The 19,097-nt window shown below is 36.0% G+C and overlaps 2 protein-coding genes across 2 annotated transcripts in view; one reads left to right on the top strand and one right to left on the bottom strand.

Moving 5' to 3' along the window:
- Positions 1-241: 241 nt before the first annotated feature.
- On the bottom strand, positions 242-9,934 carry tnfaip1 (tumor necrosis factor, alpha-induced protein 1 (endothelial)). Its single transcript, XM_007245990.4, has 7 exons — positions 9,740-9,934; positions 8,490-8,842; positions 8,016-8,185; positions 7,802-7,885; positions 7,649-7,701; positions 7,183-7,378; positions 242-4,376 (listed from the first exon to the last, which is right to left on the bottom strand). Exons 2-7 carry the CDS (start codon positions 8,728-8,730, stop codon positions 4,158-4,160), a joined length of 963 nt encoding a protein of 320 aa, XP_007246052.3. The 5' UTR covers positions 8,731-8,842; positions 9,740-9,934; the 3' UTR covers positions 242-4,157.
- A 1,113-nt stretch (positions 9,935-11,047) lies between these two features.
- The window catches only part of timm50 (translocase of inner mitochondrial membrane 50 homolog (S. cerevisiae)), a 34,330-nt gene continuing 26,280 nt past the window's right edge, over positions 11,048-19,097 (top strand). The window contains exons 1-3 of the mRNA XM_007245989.3: positions 11,048-11,284; positions 12,414-12,576; positions 13,690-13,721. Coding sequence (XP_007246051.3) covers positions 11,090-11,284; positions 12,414-12,576; positions 13,690-13,721 — 390 coding nt within the window. The 5' untranslated portion in view covers positions 11,048-11,089. The remainder of the gene's footprint in view (positions 11,285-12,413; positions 12,577-13,689; positions 13,722-19,097) is intronic.

The raw sequence follows: 19,097 nt of genomic DNA, 5'->3' as shown, positions 1-19,097 counted from the left end.
ATGCTGTGTAATCTAAATCTAGGCTTAATCCTGGTTGGGAAAACTTTCCCATGGGGTCAGTTCTCAGGAAGGGATGAGGCTTAGACCTGGACTATGCAGCATAGTGCATGGAGATTATCCAATGAAAGAACCAATTTAAAACTAGATTTTTATACTGGCCCTCTATATATCTTAAAAATGGACTGAAATATGAGTTCATACAAAAGGTACCTGTTGGGGCACAGAATCAGAAACGCACACACATTTTCAACACTTTTAATCTTTTAAACAAGAAGAAAAATGGTAGAGAAGGTAATGTCAAAAAGGCATCGAAAGGCTTAGGAAAATACATCTTTAAACAAAATACACTGCATTTACCGGAAGTCACAAGAATATAACTTGTCAAAGAAAAAACACATTCAAAATGCATTTATCACTAATACACCACCAAGTTTTTCTTTACCTCCTTTAGGTCTCGTAATTTCCAGATCTGGCTCACTGTTCTTATACGATTTCCCAACACACAGTTATACAGAAGAAGGCATTATTGTGATTAAGGCCTCCTAAAATGTGAAAAAGAAAAGCATAAAGGTGCTTAACATTTGTTTACAACAGTCCTACCGAAAGCTCTCTATTTGTGTTAGCATGTAAAAATGTTCAACTTTAAATATTGAGGTAAATAAATTAGAAAAATATGTATATAAAAAAAACAGGAACATCAATTAACAGATCTCAGTGAGTTCACATTAAATGACAGATTACAATATATATGGAAGATTTTGGCATAGACTGATGTAAATCTTTTTAACAGATTCTTCCAAGTATCTACAGGGAGTGTGATGTTCTTTAGCCATTCAGCTCCTATGTAAACCCAAAAGAGCCCAGCCCCGTTGTGAGTATAAATACAGAATAAAAAAATTAACAAGTTAATTTAATTAAGCAGCTCATTCATGTTTTTTTCTTATTGTGATAGAGAGCAATGGTTAAAACTCTGATTTAACATAAATAACAGCAAACTTAAAATAACTTGTATCTTAAAATTTCGTTCTAGAAGTTGTGTTGAACAAATCTGTAGAAGCAAACAATAAACACACATTTTAAAAAGGAGCTAGTTTTATCTCCAGCACTAACCCAACACATCTACACTCTCTGTGGTCATCTGACCTTTCACACACAGTCCGGTCATGTGCTTAGGATGTTTAGTATGTCACTTAAGGACTTCACAAGGTAAAGTGATGGGATAAGTGCTGTAAAGATACACCCACATCTTTTACATGGGCTCACTATGTGGGTATTTTGTGACACACATACAGTATATCACCATGGACACTTTTTTTTTATTTATAACTTAAATACTAAGTTTTCAAGAAGTAAGTTAAAACAGTAAGTTTGAAGACTAGTGTTTTTTTAGTACACAACTGAACAGAATAAAGCATTTGCTAATAGTGAACATACACTGAACCCACCCTATAATGTACCTAAGGCTGTCAGGATAGCGCAGTCACTGAGAACGCACTGAACGAGTGCGTAACCATGATGTGGCAGTGGTTAAATAGTGTCTTGGATAGAGTTATCAGTAGTGTGGTATTTCTCACAGACGTTTGACAGTGGGCGAAAGCTCGCACGTCCACACTGTTCAGTACATTTTTGAGTAATTGTCATCATAAAACCTGGCGTGTACAATCCAAACCTCCCCCCTTCACACATAAAAAGGAGTTTATATTTTAACTACCATTTATCAGGATCTGTTTTGCACCTTTTAAATGAACAGCTATTTAAAGCCATTAATGAATACAAATAATAATAAGGCCTTGTTTACACCTGGTCACTTCATGTGATTAGTATGTAGATTATATTCTAATAAGCTTTTAGCCACATGCATTTACAATCGGTACCAAAAGGAGTCTTCAGTTGGTCACATTGATATTCAATTCCTCTGTAAGCTAAAATGTGGTCATTTGTTCAGCTTATTCCTGTCCTGTGCTAAAGACGGTTGTGGATCTGAAAATTTACAATTTTAGACAACAGCTTTGGCAGTGCGGTTTAAACTAGGGCTGAACTGAATAATTAGCGACCGAATATATTTGGCTGAAAATGGCCAAAGAATTAAAGATGCTGAATAGGGGTGGGCAAATTATATCGTATACAATATATCGTGACACCGAAATATCATGATATTTAAAATCCATATCGTGCTAACAGGGATGTTTTGTCTTAAAAATAGTCTATTATTTACTGTGAAGCTTTAAGTGTATTTATTGTATAATTGTTTTAGTTTGTAGTTTATATGCTGCACTAAATATTCTGCAATATTTTTTGCTGCATTATATTATTTTATGCTATATCATTTATTTTGCCACATTATGATTATACTGTTATACTCTTATACTATATTCCAGAAATTCCAATTATATCATTATCGCAAAAATACCCTGAAATATTGTGATATTATTTTAGAGCCATATCGCCCACCCCTAATGCTGAATACTTTATACCAAACAAATACAAATGTATTTTAGGCTATTTCAGGTCACAATGACTTACTTACTTTACAATTTCTTTTAACAGTGTCAGCCCAAAAAAAGCACCAGAGGGCTCCCTTTAGCCACAGGGCAGTTTAAAGACTGATCTAAAAAAAAAGGGATTTCAGCCTGTCATCTATTCAGTGAGTAATCCAGCCTAAAATACAGTTAACTTCACCCTCTAGCCTAGCCAAGGACAGCTGCCGTCTCTGCATCCCTCATTTGAAATTAGTGTACTGTAGTGTTTTATAATTGCAATTTCATGTCGTTTCATAAAGTTGTGCAGAAGCAGCGGCAATAATTAAGCAGTGGTGGGCAACCAATACAAAACATATGTAGCAGAAACACTGTATTGTGGTTTATTGGTTTGTCTGGTGGGATGTTAAACATATTAAGTGTACTTAATATTTTTACAATGTACTTTTGTAACGGCATGAAAAAAGTGCAACACAAAAATCTGTTAAAAAGAAAGTTTGTTAAAATCCAGTCTTAGGCCAAATGCTTTGTTTTGTTTAGTGAGTCACTAGTTTAGACCACTTGCAATAACACACTGCATGGGGAGAGATTCAATTTTACTGGGAGAAGTTTTGATTTGTTAAATGAGTCATGGGGACACGGATGTGTATGCACTGCTTTAACGTAGCTCAAACCCATCTCAGATTTGATCGGAATTGTAACCGTTTTTTGTGTAACATTTTGGAGTGGCTTCCACTTATCCAGATATAATCCTGATGCTCAGGAAGATATAATTAACCAGGTGTAAATTAGATCCAAGGTTAATTCCTCACTGATTCATTAATTCACCCCCAGGATGCAGTCAATAAACTACAAGATGTCTTTATATCTTATCTGAAGTGTGTTTCTGTAGTTTACAATGGTGGATGCTAGGCTAATGTTGCTAACAAACACTGGACTTAAGACTGTCATTACTTTCATTTTAGTAAACAAACTAATGCTGATTTTTAAAAACTCGGAAAAGCTACAAAAATGTACATATTTAAATGACACAGTAATGGAATAATCCTTTATACTTTGCTGAGGTAAAATAGAGCAATTTGAGAGAAGCTCTGTTTTTCTAAGTTAGTAGTCCAGTAGTCCAGTGTTGGTCAGCCTTTTTAACCTAACATGTCCAAACTGGCTGATCAACTGCTCTAATTTTAAACCAAACTAATACTTTAAACCCTTAATACCTTTATACTGACTCACTTCATTTCCTCACCTCATAACTCATCTATTGATCTGATTAAAGATAGTTAACTTTTACATATCAATTACCAAAAAAATAAGTCTTAAGATTTATAACTAAAAAATAATCCTAGTGTTAAAGGCACTACATGGAATTCTGCACAATGTCCAGAAATACGGAATCATATTAAGTATCAGAAACAACAAACAAAACACCCCTGATTAAAACACCAGCAATCATAATGCACACAGTATGAATAAACATCCCAATAAAGGAGTCTGGTTAGAGTATAGAATACATTTTTCTCCATATCTTTCTCACCCTTACAGTGTACCCTAAAAGTGCTCTGTGCAGAACACAGTGTGCGCGCTTAGTACATAATGCGAGCCTTCGCCCACAGCAGGACGAAAATAGAGGCACAAGTGGAAAAGATATTTGGAAGAGCAAGTAGAACGGAGTCCTCCGCACAGCTAATGTCCAAGTGGCCGGTCGTCGTAGGTGCTGTATCTCTTTATGTGTATGTGGCGTACGCGCTCCCTCAGCTCCACGCCCTCCTCCTCCTCGCTGTGGGAGCCACAGTGGGCACGGCGGCGCGTGGCCTCCAGTAAAGAGTTGTCTGGGACTGGGAGTGTCTCATAAAGCAGTGCATTCAGTGTCTCCTCGTAGATCCGCGCCTCAGGAAACTCAACCTGAAACAAAGCAGCAAATCAGAGCTGTGGAGTCATATACATTTATCATACTCCTGTAGAGCTGAGCAATTCGACAATATTTTATTTTTTATGAAAGAAATATAAGAAGGATATTATGATGCACACTTTTCCCATATCAGCCAGCCCTATACTCAAGCATAACAGAGTATTTAAAACATTTCATGTTAAATATACACAGTGTAGATACATGCTTTGCAACATCTGCTTATTCACTGTTTTTAGGCCAGTCACAATACAGATTTTAGTTTAAATTAAATACTGAGAAAAGAAATGTGATACATTATATTGTCACCTAGCCGAATTTATGCCACTGAGAAAATGATAATCGAAAAAAAATTACTACCAATTCAAGTGCAGGTTACTTTTAGTTCTAAACGACTAGACACTGGATTATATATCCTGTATTTTTTGCACTATACGGCGCAGCGGATAATAAGGCACACTATCATTAACACCTATTTTCTGGTCTAGGCACACTGGATTATAAGGTGCATTTTAAAAGACAGTATAAGAGTATAAGGAACTTGTAATTTAGCAAGTTTTGCCACTGGGTGGTGGTGGGGGTTAGCTAAACTAAAGCTAACTAATTAAAACTAAGCTAAGTAATCAAAAATGTATTTTAAAAAATACTTTTTTTAAATCAAATGAGCGCTAAAACACTTATTTACAGTAAGCCTAGATTCCCGAATTATTCCAGCACTAAGGAGCATTAGCGGCTAACTGCCCGACAGAGCTACACTGAGAAACCCTGAGGGTTCCGGTAAGCCAGGGTTTTTAGCTAGCGGTTCGTCCCATATAGCTTGTTTTAACACTCCGACATACTCACCTCTGAAGAGGAAATATTGGTTAGTGGCTAATGCTAATGCTACTCCAGCCCTGGTGCTGGAGAACTAAACTGAAACTCCTGAATAACAATGTACTTCAGCAGAGTGGCTTTACTGCTTCTTACAACCTGACTGATAAAATTCATACATAAAGTGCACCGGATTAAAAGACACTGATGATTTCTTGGAAAATTAAAGGATTTTAAGAGCACCTTATATTGCAAAAATACAGTATATATTTATTCTTAAAATATCCAAAATAAATCAAAAATAAAATAAAGCCTGCTTTTCAACAAAGAAGACAATACCAGCTTATTTGTTTGAACAGGCTCTCCTTACTAAGTAAAACATTATGGGCAATTTTGAAATCAGCAAAACATATATTGTAGTTGTGCACAATAGTAATTACCACAAAGTTTACAAAGCAATTACCACGACAGACTTATAAGGTTAGCATAGACCTGGCATTATGTATGATGTCATGGTCACGAGCATCTAAGTGAAAAAGAGGATCGACGATCCCTCCCGCAAATGGCGCAGCGCGCTAAGTAAATGGCACAGCACGCTACGCAAATGGCGCAGCGGTCTCTCAAAGAGCAGCCCTTTCTCCAAAGAATGTGGACATTCTCACCTTCTTAAAGAAAACTAGAAAATATCAAAATAACAGTTGTTTTGTCTAGCCTCAAATATGTTAATAGTTATAGTAATTTGTACTTTAAGGAGCATCTTTCTCTCAGATAAAGTTAATAATATATATTTGTTAAAGAAAAAAACTTGTCATTCTCAGGGACTGAAAAAGTCTTAAAGTCTTATTTTTCATGTTTAACTGTTATAGTAGGATAGAGTTCAGTTTGTTAAGGCTCTAACTGTTCTATTTTTTACATGACTGTTCCTGTATTTTTTTATTATTTATTTTAATAATGCACACTGCTGCTACCAAAAAAAGCCACTAGATGGCATTATAAATATATCTTAATTAAATTATTAAACATTTGACTCATTGAATCATTAGTGCCTCTAGTGTTGTGCTACAGATCACTTTTATCACTTTGCATCACTTATATCAATCCCGCCTTTTGAAATAAGATATTGTAAATTTGATGAATCAAACCAATGAATGACCATAGACTAATCTAAAACTGGCATAGGCCTCTCTGCTGTAAAAAAAATAAAAAATAAAATCGAAAATCAAATCAAATCGTGACCCTAAAATAAAAATAAAATCGAATCGAGGATTTAAAGAATCGTGACACCCATATCATTTACCTATGCATAAGGGTCCTATTCTATTTGCAATACCTTTCATAGAGACTAGACAAGCTGTGTGTGCGCATTCACAAATCTGTTTCAGCTATAGTAACAACTCAAGCTGCTAGCAGATTTGTTTGTTTTGTTGTCCACAAAAACATGTGGGCATATAATGCTAATCTGCTAACGAAAATAAGATAAAGAGTAATATTTTTCTATAATACTATAATACTAAAACTATAATAATTCGTCTAATTTGGAGGGCTTTGAGTGTTCTTTATAAAAATGAATGCATTTATAAATTCGTATATTCTCTGCATGAAAATCTGAATAAAGATGAAGAGAGTGATGCAATGTTTACAGATTGACTCATAGCTGAATTCGCACATCATTAAAATATTCAAAACGCAGTACTGGCTATTTATTCCCGATAAGGAGGACTTCACTAGTGTGCGACAGCTGTTTTTATGGACAGACGTTCAGTAGTCATTTGTGTTTACAGAGCTGTGAATAGGACGAATCAAACAGCTGGCAGGTTGTACACACAGCTTAAACAGCACAGCTGAACAGAAACAGATTTTTTTATTCAGAAATCATTAATTGGAAACCTATGAGTTTCTTAAGAATGATTCATAAATTCATGGCTAAAAAGAACAAAAAACAAACCAAACAACGACTAGATCCATAATTCCACTGAGAAATACGGTTCTTACTTTGGTCTGCTTCTTCTCAGTAGCATAGACAATAGATGTGCAGCAAACTTCAGATAACTTGCGGCCCTGTCCGTAGAAAGACCAGCAACAGATCTCGTCCCCAATTACATCCTTCATGAACAGTACTCGTCCGTTGTAGCTCAGGGACAGCTTCTCAAAAAGCTCAATGTTCTTAAGCAAGTTATCATCAGAGTTGCTGGCGAATGAATAATAATAAAAAAACAGGTTCAGCGAGGGACAATTAAGAGACATAGTTAAAAATGAGTTAAGAACTCAGATCTCTAGGATTGGCCAAATATTTGAAAGAAAATAAAAATATATATATATTAATTGTTCTAAATGTTAAAAAGATTTTTTTAAAATCTCTATATATCTTAAATACACTGTAATTTGTTTTTTTACATTTTTTCATTTGCATTGAGATACATACATCAAACTGCTTAAAATCTTCTAATTACTCATTTACCTGGTATAGGAATATTTGTTGTTGCTTCGATTGTAGAGCAGCTTCACTACTGGCTGTAAAAAAAATAATAATAATAACATAATTCATATTAAAACCGCAATGAATCAAGGTTTTGTTTGTTAGCCAAATAATATTATTAAAACACAACCTTACCCTTGTACAGCCCTGTATTAATCTCTCTTCTTCCTTTGAGGAGGTAATGACAGGGATAACACACAAAGCCTGTTGCTTATTATCCTGTGATTAAAAAAAAACAATCAAGGACAAGCACACCATTACTGATTACAGAGAGAACAGCTTTATTTATTTTTTTCAGTTTTTGTAACCTGTTTTTAAAACTACTCTGACCCAGTTAAGCTTCACTGACCTGAACGGCTTGCTGACACAAATCTATCAAACCCTGGATATGATAGTACTTGGCCTCTGCCAAAAGCTCCATGATCCCCTGCCTGCTCTTGGGCAAGGTCAGACTTCCATCCCTCAAGTAGCCGAGTATTGACCCGAAGTGCTTCCCACAGCGGTCGATCAAAATCCAACCTGAGGAGAACAAAATCCTTTCAGCCCACGAACAAAAAAAAAAACTGCATTCAAACAAAAAAAATGCATTAGTGCATTGTGATACACTGAGTTGTCAGAGATGACTGCATCCATACTGAAAGATTAGAATCACCCAGAATTTATTGTGATATGTCAATAAAGAAAGCAAATTTTTGAGGAACCAAAACTAAGTTTTTGCAAAATGTTTTTAGTTGTGTGGTCAACGCCTGCAATTAATATGGAAACTTTAACATGTAATGTATTGGGTTATTGCAGTGCTAGTCGTCAGTGGCCCAGTGTTTACCTTCTTTGTCCGTGAAAACCTCGGTCTTGCCACTGAACATGGACTTCAGCAGGCCGTCCTGTCGCGTCAGCACCTGCACAGTTGAGTAGTGCAGAACTCCTCCCACATTGAGTCGCACATATTTGTTTCCCACAGTGCCCTCCTGGCAACACGTCTTGGTCTTGGGGCAGGTCACTGCAGAGACTAACACGGTGGGCGGAACCTGCGGAGGACGCTGGTGCAGGCAGCTCTCTCCCGACATATCCCTCTGGAGGTAGATGACCACCCTGCACACAGTGGGCTTGATGTCCCCCGCCGTGGTGAATGCTGGTGGGGAAGCTGTCAGGACAAGCTCTCGCCACACCTTCACATATCTTTAAAAGAAAAAAAGAAAGAAAGAACAATTTAAATGTCTCATCACATAGCGCAGTAAAGTTTCAGTGTCAGTCATTTGCACAACATATGATATTTGTGCATTGAAATGCTTGTGGTGAAGCTCAAGTTTTTAATTACAGCACGGTTTCACGAAGATATAGAATTAAATATACTAAATAAATAAGAATATATAGGAATAGACTTCATTCGTTTCATTAAAGATTTCATTCAACTTCATTAGAATTCATTAATCGCTATTTTTTTAACAAATAATTCACGCAAATATGGACCCAGACTTTTACTAGTAATATTTATAATGAATTATAGCATTACAATTGTAAGAGAATGTGAAATACCAAATAAATCAATGGCAACATGGGACAAGTCAAAATTACATTAAGGTTTACATTGACTTTGAAAAAAATAAGGGTTCTCTACCAAGATACCACTTCATAATTATGAGATGCTTAGTTAATCATTTTTAAGAAATGCTAAGTCATAATTATAACTATACAATTCTGAGATGTTAATTCATAATTATGAGATACTATGTCATAATGATGACATATTGCGTCGTAATTCTGAGATATTACGCGATATATAGCTATGATATTTTATAAATATCTTATTATGACTTAGTGGAGGACCCTTATATATTTTTCTAAATTACGAAAATTGGCTTCTATACACTGCGGATATAATTCTAAAATAGCTTCTCCAGAGATCTAAATTGTGTTTACATAGCCGGTTAGTTAGCTCGTTAGTTTAACTAAGCTAGCGTTAACATGTTCCACTGGTTCCAACTTTGGATACCGAGCAGCTAGCCTAGCGTTAGCTAACAGGCTAAAACGAGCTTAACTCAGTCAGTAACGTTAGGTATAGCTAACCTAACCTACCGTACAGCTGTTCAGAAACGCCGCGCTCTTTATCCAGCTTCTTTGTCCTCTGGAGGTGATCGATTAGCCGATATATGAGGATGATAATGTACCTGAATCAGGTATTCAGGTAATTTAACACAGAAAACAGAGACTTTTACTGTGAGGTTAGCTTTCTAGCTAATGCTAACTTCTTCTTCTCTCTGGGTTATAGCGGTTTGCAGATCAACTACAGGTGCGTTACCACCACCTACTGGTCTAGAGGCAGTATCGTCGTAAAAAAAAAAGCCTTATAATAATAATAATAATAATAATAATAATAATAATAATAATAATAATAATAATTAAAATTGCCTTATGTAATAACTCTTACATTTCAAAGATATTCGTTTCAGAGTTTAGTAATTTAATTAATTTGTGCTCATTGATTTTACATTGATTTAGCATTGATTCAACGTTCTGGTTTTATATGCATGGTATAAAATTGTATCGCATTAAATGTATATATCCTGTATTCTATTCTTATAGCCTATACTATGGTCTCGCAGTGTAAAGAGTGGAATTTAATATTATTATAAATGTTTCATAAAAGCTTTGTATATAAGTGTATAAAAGCCCCAAACCATGCAAAGCCTTTAAATTCAATGTCAGAACTTCAACATTAACCGATGCCTATTAGGCAATGTTTAATAAAGGTTGTTTAAAGGCTTAATTTTTTTTAAGTGTATTCAATGTACTTATTATTTTGAGAAATTACATATAAAGCCAGAACTTTACCTTTAGCTCAGCTTAACATCGGTCTAATTCTCAGTTTCATCACTGAAAGAAAAATTATTGTTAGTTCTTACAGGTCAAGTGCGGTAATAAAGTTATTGCTAAGATGAGAAAATAAAAAGCACTTTTGACCGGTAAGTTATATAAATATTATTTGCTGTCTCTTCCACAGTGAATTTATTTGGTAATATTGTATAAGCTGTGCGTTTGAACTTGTTCAATTGACTTTTATTTTGAAATATATCTCACCAGTAGCGCATTGAGCTACTGTTTTTAGTTAGCATTTTTTCTAAATGAATTAAAATAATTTATTTTCTACCTGAACGTGTTAATCTACTTTTATATGAGACTTTTCAGATGTAACTCACACTGGGGGGATTTTTCTGTTATGTATCAAGGCCACTTTACTGCACTTTTATCTGCTCTCGAAGGTCAACGCCGTCTGTCAGCGGATACGTCGAAAAACACGAATGACCGCCTTTCAGGCACCACAAGAACCGCGGTTGGTTTTCTCGCTTGTCAATCAAACTATATTTAGCCAATCAGAGGCGTTTGTCCTTTCCACTTACGCCGGGCTACAAGCCGCTAGCATTCAAGATGTCGGCGGTGTCTGTGTTCCCCATGTGTGTCCAGGCGAGCCGGGGCCTCCTCAGGCTCAGGAGCGGAGCCGGGGCCACCGCGGCGCTGGAGGCGGTCAGGACGCTCTCCACTCAGAAGGGGGACAGCGGTGCCACAGGCGGACTGGCCCAGGCCATTCTCCAGGAGAGACTTCAGCAGCAGCAGAGGAGTCAGGTGGGTAGAGGTTAGCTGGAGCTGCTAATGTGCTTTGACGTTTCTTTTGGCAGGTCTGGCTTTCATTATTAAGTCCTCTGTGGTATTAAACAGTTTAAAGGCGCTGCAGAGCTATGAAACATGTCACTTATAATATAGAAATTCTTCAATTTTACAGGAATCAGTTTGAATGGGCTGCTGGTGAGCTCTATAGACATATTGCCAAGGATGTAGCCAGCATTGACTTTCGGTTATCTTACTAACTAACTGTGTATTAATTTGACCTTTATTGAAAGCACTTTTAGGGAGGGATTTTGTCTTTTTTGCGTGTGTTTTGTCGTTTGTAATTTTACCAATGTGCTGGTTTATCAGGTTGTCAGTATTGTCTCTTATCAGTGTGTAGGCATGTGGCCATCTTAAAGAATGCTAGTTAGAGTTAGTTGCATAGTTACTTAGTTAGTTAATTAACTATATTTCAGAATACTAGTCTCTTCTATAAAAACGACCACTTGTAGTAGATTAGATATGTGCCGTTGACTTAAAACCAGCTGATCAGACCTGTCACAATAATTACATTAACAACTTATCGTACAGTAAATGGATATAACCTATAAGTAAGTAATATTTGATAATCTTGATGTCATCTGTTGTGTTCATTTTAGTGGTGTCATTATGCATAGGAGTGTCACAATAATCAAGTAGATTTATTGTATATTGTTGACCTTATAATATAGTGCATTCTTTTTTACTTATTAAGAAGAGCTGGTATGTGGACTTTGCTTACAAACCATGATTTGTTTTTATTTATTTACTTTGGATGAAATTTTTGTCATTTATTTTATATTTTCAATAGTTTAAACTTCTGCTTTTTCAAAATAATTAATGCATTCATTTCCTGTGCTACTGAATTATTATAATACCAGTGGCATTAAAAAATAATTTTATCAATTAAGTCTGTACAAATTGATTATCATTATTATCATGACAGATTTACTTATGCATTGTCTTGTTGAACAAACTAATGGTTCTTAGTTAAATTGTGATTAGTGTAAGGATTCCCTATATAAGAGGGAGTCAGGTAACTGTAAAAATTAAAAAAAAAAAATAGAGTGATGCTTCATGTTCTAATGTTTTGATTATTCCCTCTCAGGGCCAGCCTCCTCCTGAGGGGGAGGAGAGTTCTGAGCAGAGGGGAGATGAGCAAGGCGAGGACAGGAAGCAGAAAGAAAACACAGCATATGCTAAGAAGGTGGTCCTTCGCTTAGCAGGACTTATGGGTCTTGGCGGCGCAGTCGGTGTTGTGTACATATTCGGTGAGTTAATCCTCTGGGACTGTTCTGGGATGAGGACTCCAGCATTTTACTCTAATAGGCTTTAAAGGATTTTCACAGAAGGATTTTGGATTATTTGAAGTGTTGTCTTTGGGCTTGTGGACAAGGTGTGTAAATATATGGAGTTTTAAAAAAAAAAATCAAATGTTTATTTCATTGCTATAGTGTGTTCTAGTATTTAAAACACATTTTACTATTATAGTTTTATAATTAGTTATATTGGTTGAATAGATGCTTAAAAATATTCTTGTTGCTTTGTTTCAACTTTAATTCATGCACTATGCAGTGCTACTTCACAGGGTGAATCTGTCATCAGCAGAAAGTGGTGGCACAGTCAGATTTATTTGTTCGTTTTTTTTTGTACAGAATTGTTTTGCCAATTTTTGGAATATAGTTTTTGCAAAATAGCCTTAAATATGGTGATATTTTTTGGCCATGTGGGCCATCAGGGTATAACTCTTTTTTGCTTTTGCTGTTTGTAACAAAAAGGAAAAATTGCACTGTGCTCATTTCACATTTAAAAAAAATGTTGCAGTAGTGTATTCTTGAAATTATATATTTTTTATTCAATGTTCTCATATTGCCAATAATATTGTTGTAACAAAAAAACCCTGAAATGTTGTGCTGATCTTTTTCTTTCTATGTTTAAATCAATCAAACTGACATTTGTGACATTGTTCTTAAATATAGCATAGTGTTTATTTTTGTTCTTGTTGTGCTTTATGATAATTGAAACACAAAAATTAGATGTTTGGGACATCTTAACATTGATTTTTTTTTATCATCAAGGTTATTGGCTGTTTAGTCTTGTTTAATTTTGTTGGAGACGTATATATTAGAGCATTTATGTGAGTTTTTGATTGCATTTAGTGCTTGCGGAGTGTTAGTGAAGTCACAATGTTGGTACTAGGTTATAATTCTGTTCTCCCTCGCTGGCCATTAGGGCATGGTGTCATCAGGCCCTGTTTTATTCACAAGTGTTTGGCAGGTTTTACATGACTAAGTAAAATGTGAAATATAAAATTGAAAAAGTGTCAATAACTAAGCCATAAAGTATTTTCAGAAAGTCTTAATATGTTTTCCTTACTTCTACAGGTAGCAATTCTGTGGATGAACAAGGAAATAAGGTACGTACACTCTACATAAAACATAGTCAGGATTCACGTCCTTGTTCCAACATTACAGATTTTTGACAGGCATTGAGGTGTGAAGGCAGTTAGAAGTCCTCTACAGTCCTGTGTGGCAGGTAGTGCTGTCAGGCTTTGGAGGCACACTTCCTCACCTATTCTTGTCTCCCCAGGCGCCTCTCTGATACCCCCCCTTGGTGTAACTGCAGACTGTTAAAATTTACAGGTGATGTGAGCAGACGGCACACTCCTCAGGTCTTTGTAAATGATGCTGCATGTCTAAGAGCACACTTCTCACGCTTCAAAAGGACACACTTCACAAGAAAGTGCAGTCTCGCGAGTAGACGACTGGAGTGTGCCGGGGCTGTAGGTGTGTGATCTCGTACCCCCCCCCACTCCCCCCCCCCCTCCCGCCACTATACGGTAGCACTCTGTTACGCTAATTGGAGGGCTCAAGGGTCGTTGTGAAAGGGTTGCACATCCTGTTCTAAGTTGAATTGCTTTCCCGCAAGAATAGCCTTGTGGGAAAACTGTGAGAAGTTTGTTAAAGAAAATGCCAGGATAATTTTATGAACTTCTCAGAGTTTATTAAAGGAGGATGCAGAGATAATTTATGGAGAAAATAGCTGCCTAATATTTTAAAGAGTGTTTTAATCCTTATTTTGGTGCTAAAGGATTGTTCATACATTGTTCAATGTAGGAATTAACACCTTATGATCCATTTGGGTTGGATAAATATTAGATTCCTTAAAGAATTTGTAAACTTGTGACCAGCTGCCAATGTCTTAGGCATAAACATAAAGATGAATAAGAGAGGGAGATCTATTTGTAATAATTGTAGGTTATTCATTTATCAAAATACGTTTTTGTTTAATTACATTTGGATTAGATTTGCCTTATTTAATTTTAATTGAGGTTTTTACTCACTTTTACTCACTTCACATTTCTTTATTTATTTTTTTTAACACACATACAGTATATAGTAATAAGTTAAATAGAGGTGCACCCATATTCAAACAGAGCATGGTTGGGGCCTTAAACCTCTTACATTTACAGAGCTTTTTTTACAAAACTTTTTTTTTTTATATATATATTTTATAGAAATATATTTCTATAAGATTCTCAAATTCATGCCCTTTTATAGAGGACCGTAATGCCACCTAGAGACCACTGTCTGTACTTGTGGTAAGAAATGTGAACAAAAAACGATCATTACTTATTTGTCTATGAAGCTAAAAGTTACCTTTATTTGTATAATTATTGATTAAGTCTAAACCTTTTCTTATTATTAGGGTGAATGATTCTTTACCTCCATCCTTTTTTAGATGCATTTCAATAATAAAAAAAAAAAAAATTATTGCCACATTTGTTCATGCAGAAACTCAGTATTTCCAAAAGTATTATTATTTTACCTAAAGAAGGAGGGCGGCATTGTTAACTTTGAATGAAAGTCAGCATACAAAATATTTTGTAACCTTTTTTTGGAACTGTCAGTGGAAAAAAAATCAGTAATTGCAACATGTAATAAAACATGTAATTTGCATCTTTTTGTTAAAATATTTTATACATGTATCCCCAGATGATTTTATATATATTTTTATATACATCTGTCACAAGTCTTGGTTGTCATTGAACAATGATTTACTTGTGAGGTCTGATGTAATGAGGTGACAAAAGCTACTTACTGTACCGTTTTGCATCTCTATCAAAGGACTTACCTGAGGAGGTCTGTGGGAGCTGAGGGAGCTGTATGAAGGTGTGGGCATGGGAACTTGGTGACTTCAAAGTCTACCTACCTCAGATCTCTCTGTGGGAGATCCTGTTTAACTGTATAGTAGTGGGCTCCTCCAGAAAGGGCACACTTCACAAGTCAGTGTAACGTCACTAGAGACTTGTAAAAAGGTTTAATAGACCCGTGGGGTGGATAATCGCACACCTCGTTCACTAGATCAGAAGGACTGGAGACCTTCATCCTGTCTCTGTATTGTAAACATTTACAGCTGCACGGGCAGTTGTTTCCTGCAAATACAGTCAAGGACAAGGGCTAAAAATAAGTTCGTTCAGTTTAAACACTCAAGAAGTTAAATCTGTCCTTATAACTATTTTTTGAGGATGATGTACAGGAAATAAATGCCATTAGTGGTATCATTGTTATAATAAAATTATCGAAGCCCACTGGTATAATAGTAGTATTATTTCAATTGCTAAAAATAAAAATAATAATGATGTTGCACTTATTGTAGTACATAAACATTGGCTGACTTACCATAATAGAACCATTATAGTTAGACTATCATTCCATGACCCCATTGAGCTTCAACTTCTCTGATACAGAGCAGAGTTCATAGGTACCTGAATTTGTAACAGTGGTTCAATATTGCACAGCCCTAACTATCACCACCATGTTTCACAGATTTGCTATTCTTTGCTATGCTTATTAAAGCATATTGTTGTTGTGATAAGAAAATGTATCACGATACAATGAACTACCAATAGATTGCCCAGCTTTAGTGAGCATTGTTACCAATTTATCATGAATTCATAGGTACCTTAATTTGTAGCAAGGTGGTTCAATATTGCATAGCCCTAACTATCACCACCATGTTTCACAGTTGTGAATATGTTTAGGGCAGTGTTAGCTTTTTGACTGACATAAACCCCAAGAGAGGCTGTGGGGTTTAAAAAAGTATCCTATTCACTGTGTAATGCACTTCTTTGAGCTTTCACTGTTTGGTACTAGTGGTTTAAATACATAGTGTTGAATTTTCAGTGCACTGTACCAATGCCACATTATCTGAAGCTTGGTCTGCTCCTGCTGCTGTCGTGAAGTCAGAATTTTGCACTCTTACAATGATGTACATTTCAAAGGGCACACTTTCACAGCTCTTGAGGTTATATCCTGACTTAGTTAATGATGGTCATTTTCAAAGTGTTGCATGTGCCAGGAATTAGGTGTGACCTCGGGAAGACCACCTAGCTTCAGCTTTCCGTGCTGGAGTGGACGTTTCTCGTTCTGAGACTTTTTAGAAGGCAAATGTGAAGTGTGCCAGGCCTTTTGGTGCGGCTGTAATCTGTCCTCCTGTACTAATTGGAGGCCAGATGTGAAAGAGGGGACCACGCTCCTTTTCCCAGGAAGAGGCAACAGCTTTGTTCTATTTATTCCTGATTACTCTATAAATAGTGATTCGGTAAAATGGCAATTTTTTGCCTAATATTTGGACTTTTTTTTCTTTGTGTGTGCCTTATTATATTTGTTTTTATAAAAGCATTACATTAATATGCAGTAGCATAGCCTCACCTTTTTAAAAATACTAATACATACAAAAAAATCTGTCAGTAGTTTGTAGCAGTGCAATATTTGTGAAATGACAATGTTCTAAAAAAATCTTATGAATCTTAATCAATTAATCTTAATTTAATATATGTAGACTGTTTCATTTAAAAGGCAACCATCAATTGAATCAAATTGTGCACTGAGTGTGTTACACCCATATCAGTTATCTCAAATCTAAAAAAAAAAAGATCTATCAATTCCTTTTATAATTCTGATATTAAAAAAATGTGTTCACCTTTTATTCTTTGCCTTTTAAATCCATGAGTTTGGTTTCTACATACATTATTGTGAACGTCCACAAAATCTTTTTACTTAAAATCTAATTTACTTTATTTAAACTATTTATTTAATACGAAGGAAATGATTTAAACTCTAAAAATCTAAAATACTTTAAAGTTAAATCTTAAAAATTAAACATTTTGCAGTTTTACAGTAATAGTACTAAATTAATAAGTGTTGTCTTTGCATTAGAATTGTAACAAACTGGCTGTAACAAATTACATATGCAACTGTTATGTTTTTTCAGGTTTTGTTTAATATAATGCCAGTATTTTAAAATATGTATTTAATAAACATTGTTGGATATATAAATGTTATTAGAGCTCTTTAAATTTTGAAAGCAAAGAAGGTTGTTTTTAAATGCTATTTGGATCTACTATATTTGGTGTGTTGCTCTTACATATGTCCACAAGATGGCGCTTTTTCACTTTAAGACATGTGGTTTGAGATTGATGGCTAGTGGGATGCTGCTGGGAAGCTGGGCCTGCAGCATCCGGTATGTCAGCCCTGTCTCACCAGTAGGGGTGTCACGATCTCGATATTTTATCGAAATCGAATCGAAATGAGGTCACGATCTCGAGTATCGAAGTCAAAAAGAGGATCGACGATCCCTCCCGCGCGCGCTACGCAAATAGCGCAGCGCGCTACGCAAATGGCGCGGCACCAACACAGCGCATCCTATTCAATTAAATAGAGAGCCGCTGCATGAGCGCAGTCGGCGGGAGTGTGATCACTGTTTTTATCTGTCCAACGGGGGAGCGGGGGAGGGGGGGAGGGGGAGCGGGGGAGGGGGGGAGGGGGAGCGGGGGTTGGGCGCGCAGGTTTTGTATCTGTATCTAACGGAGGGGTGGGTGCGCGCAGGTGAGAGCGTGTGAACTCGCTGAAATGCGTGTGTCAGTGTGACTTGAGAACACTGACTATAGATCACAGTGAGGTGGATTAAAAATCTTAAACTTATAATTGACTACACCTGTTGCTTTCCATTGAATTAAAAAAACATCTTTCTCTCAGATAAAGTAAACACAAGCGTGTTTCTGACTAAAATAAAAGCTTTTCAGGAGAGATATAAGTTATGTGTAAATATTTATGAGACAATACCTGACAAAATCTGTTTTAATGACGTTAATAAACATCACTTATCTAACCAGCCTGTACTGATTTCTGCCCCCCAATAATGCTTTCAATAACCTCTAATAGCCTTTAATAGTCTTCAGTAGCCTTTAAAAGACTTACCTGGCGGCCGTGGTGTGTCCACTAAACTCCATAGTTATAAACATCCTGAGGTTAGCAGCACGCTAACTGACCTGTTTATAATGCAATCCCAGCAGTGACTCCGTATCGGCTGTTCTAACCTGCTGCTGTTAGCTGCTTGGGCTGAAAGATGAACTGTAGTGAGCTGTATTATCCGGTTAGTGGGGTTAAAACCTTTATTTGTTTACAGAAACAGTAAAAACGGACTGGCTGGGCTCTGTAGCCCGTGGCTGGGCTGTACTGAAGTAGTGACTGAGTGAAGAGAGCGGGGCTTGTGCTGCTGCTGCAGCTCCGACTAGTGGTTGGATGAAGAACTGCAGCTTCATGTAATGAGCAGTTTCACCAGCCATCCACACACAGCTCTGATAAACTGCTTGTTTTAATAGTGCACACTGTTGCTACCAAAAAAGTCACTAGATGGCATTACCATATATATCTTAATAAATAATAATAATAATAATATTTATAATATTTATAATAATAATAATAATAATAATAAATATATTATTTAA

Source organism: Astyanax mexicanus, chromosome 18 (assembly GCF_023375975.1).
Source record: "Astyanax mexicanus isolate ESR-SI-001 chromosome 18, AstMex3_surface, whole genome shotgun sequence".
In the NCBI taxonomy this organism is placed as follows: Eukaryota; Metazoa; Chordata; class Actinopteri; order Characiformes; family Acestrorhamphidae; genus Astyanax; species Astyanax mexicanus.
Note: the sequence above shows the minus strand (reverse complement) of the source record. Positions and strands in the feature narration are given on the sequence as shown.

Coding starts and splice junctions, on each gene's coding strand:
- tnfaip1 (XM_007245990.4), bottom strand. CDS start 8,730: ATGTCGGGAGAGAGCTGCCTGCACCAGCGTCCTCCGCAGGTTCCGCCC. Junction 7,379..7,648: donor AACAAATATTCCTATACCAG/GTAAATGAGTAA, acceptor TTCATTCGCCAG/CAACTCTGATGATAACTTGC. Junction 4,377..7,182: donor CTGAGAAGAAGCAGACCAAA/GTAAGAACCGTA, acceptor GCTTTGTTTCAG/GTTGAGTTTCCTGAGGCGCG.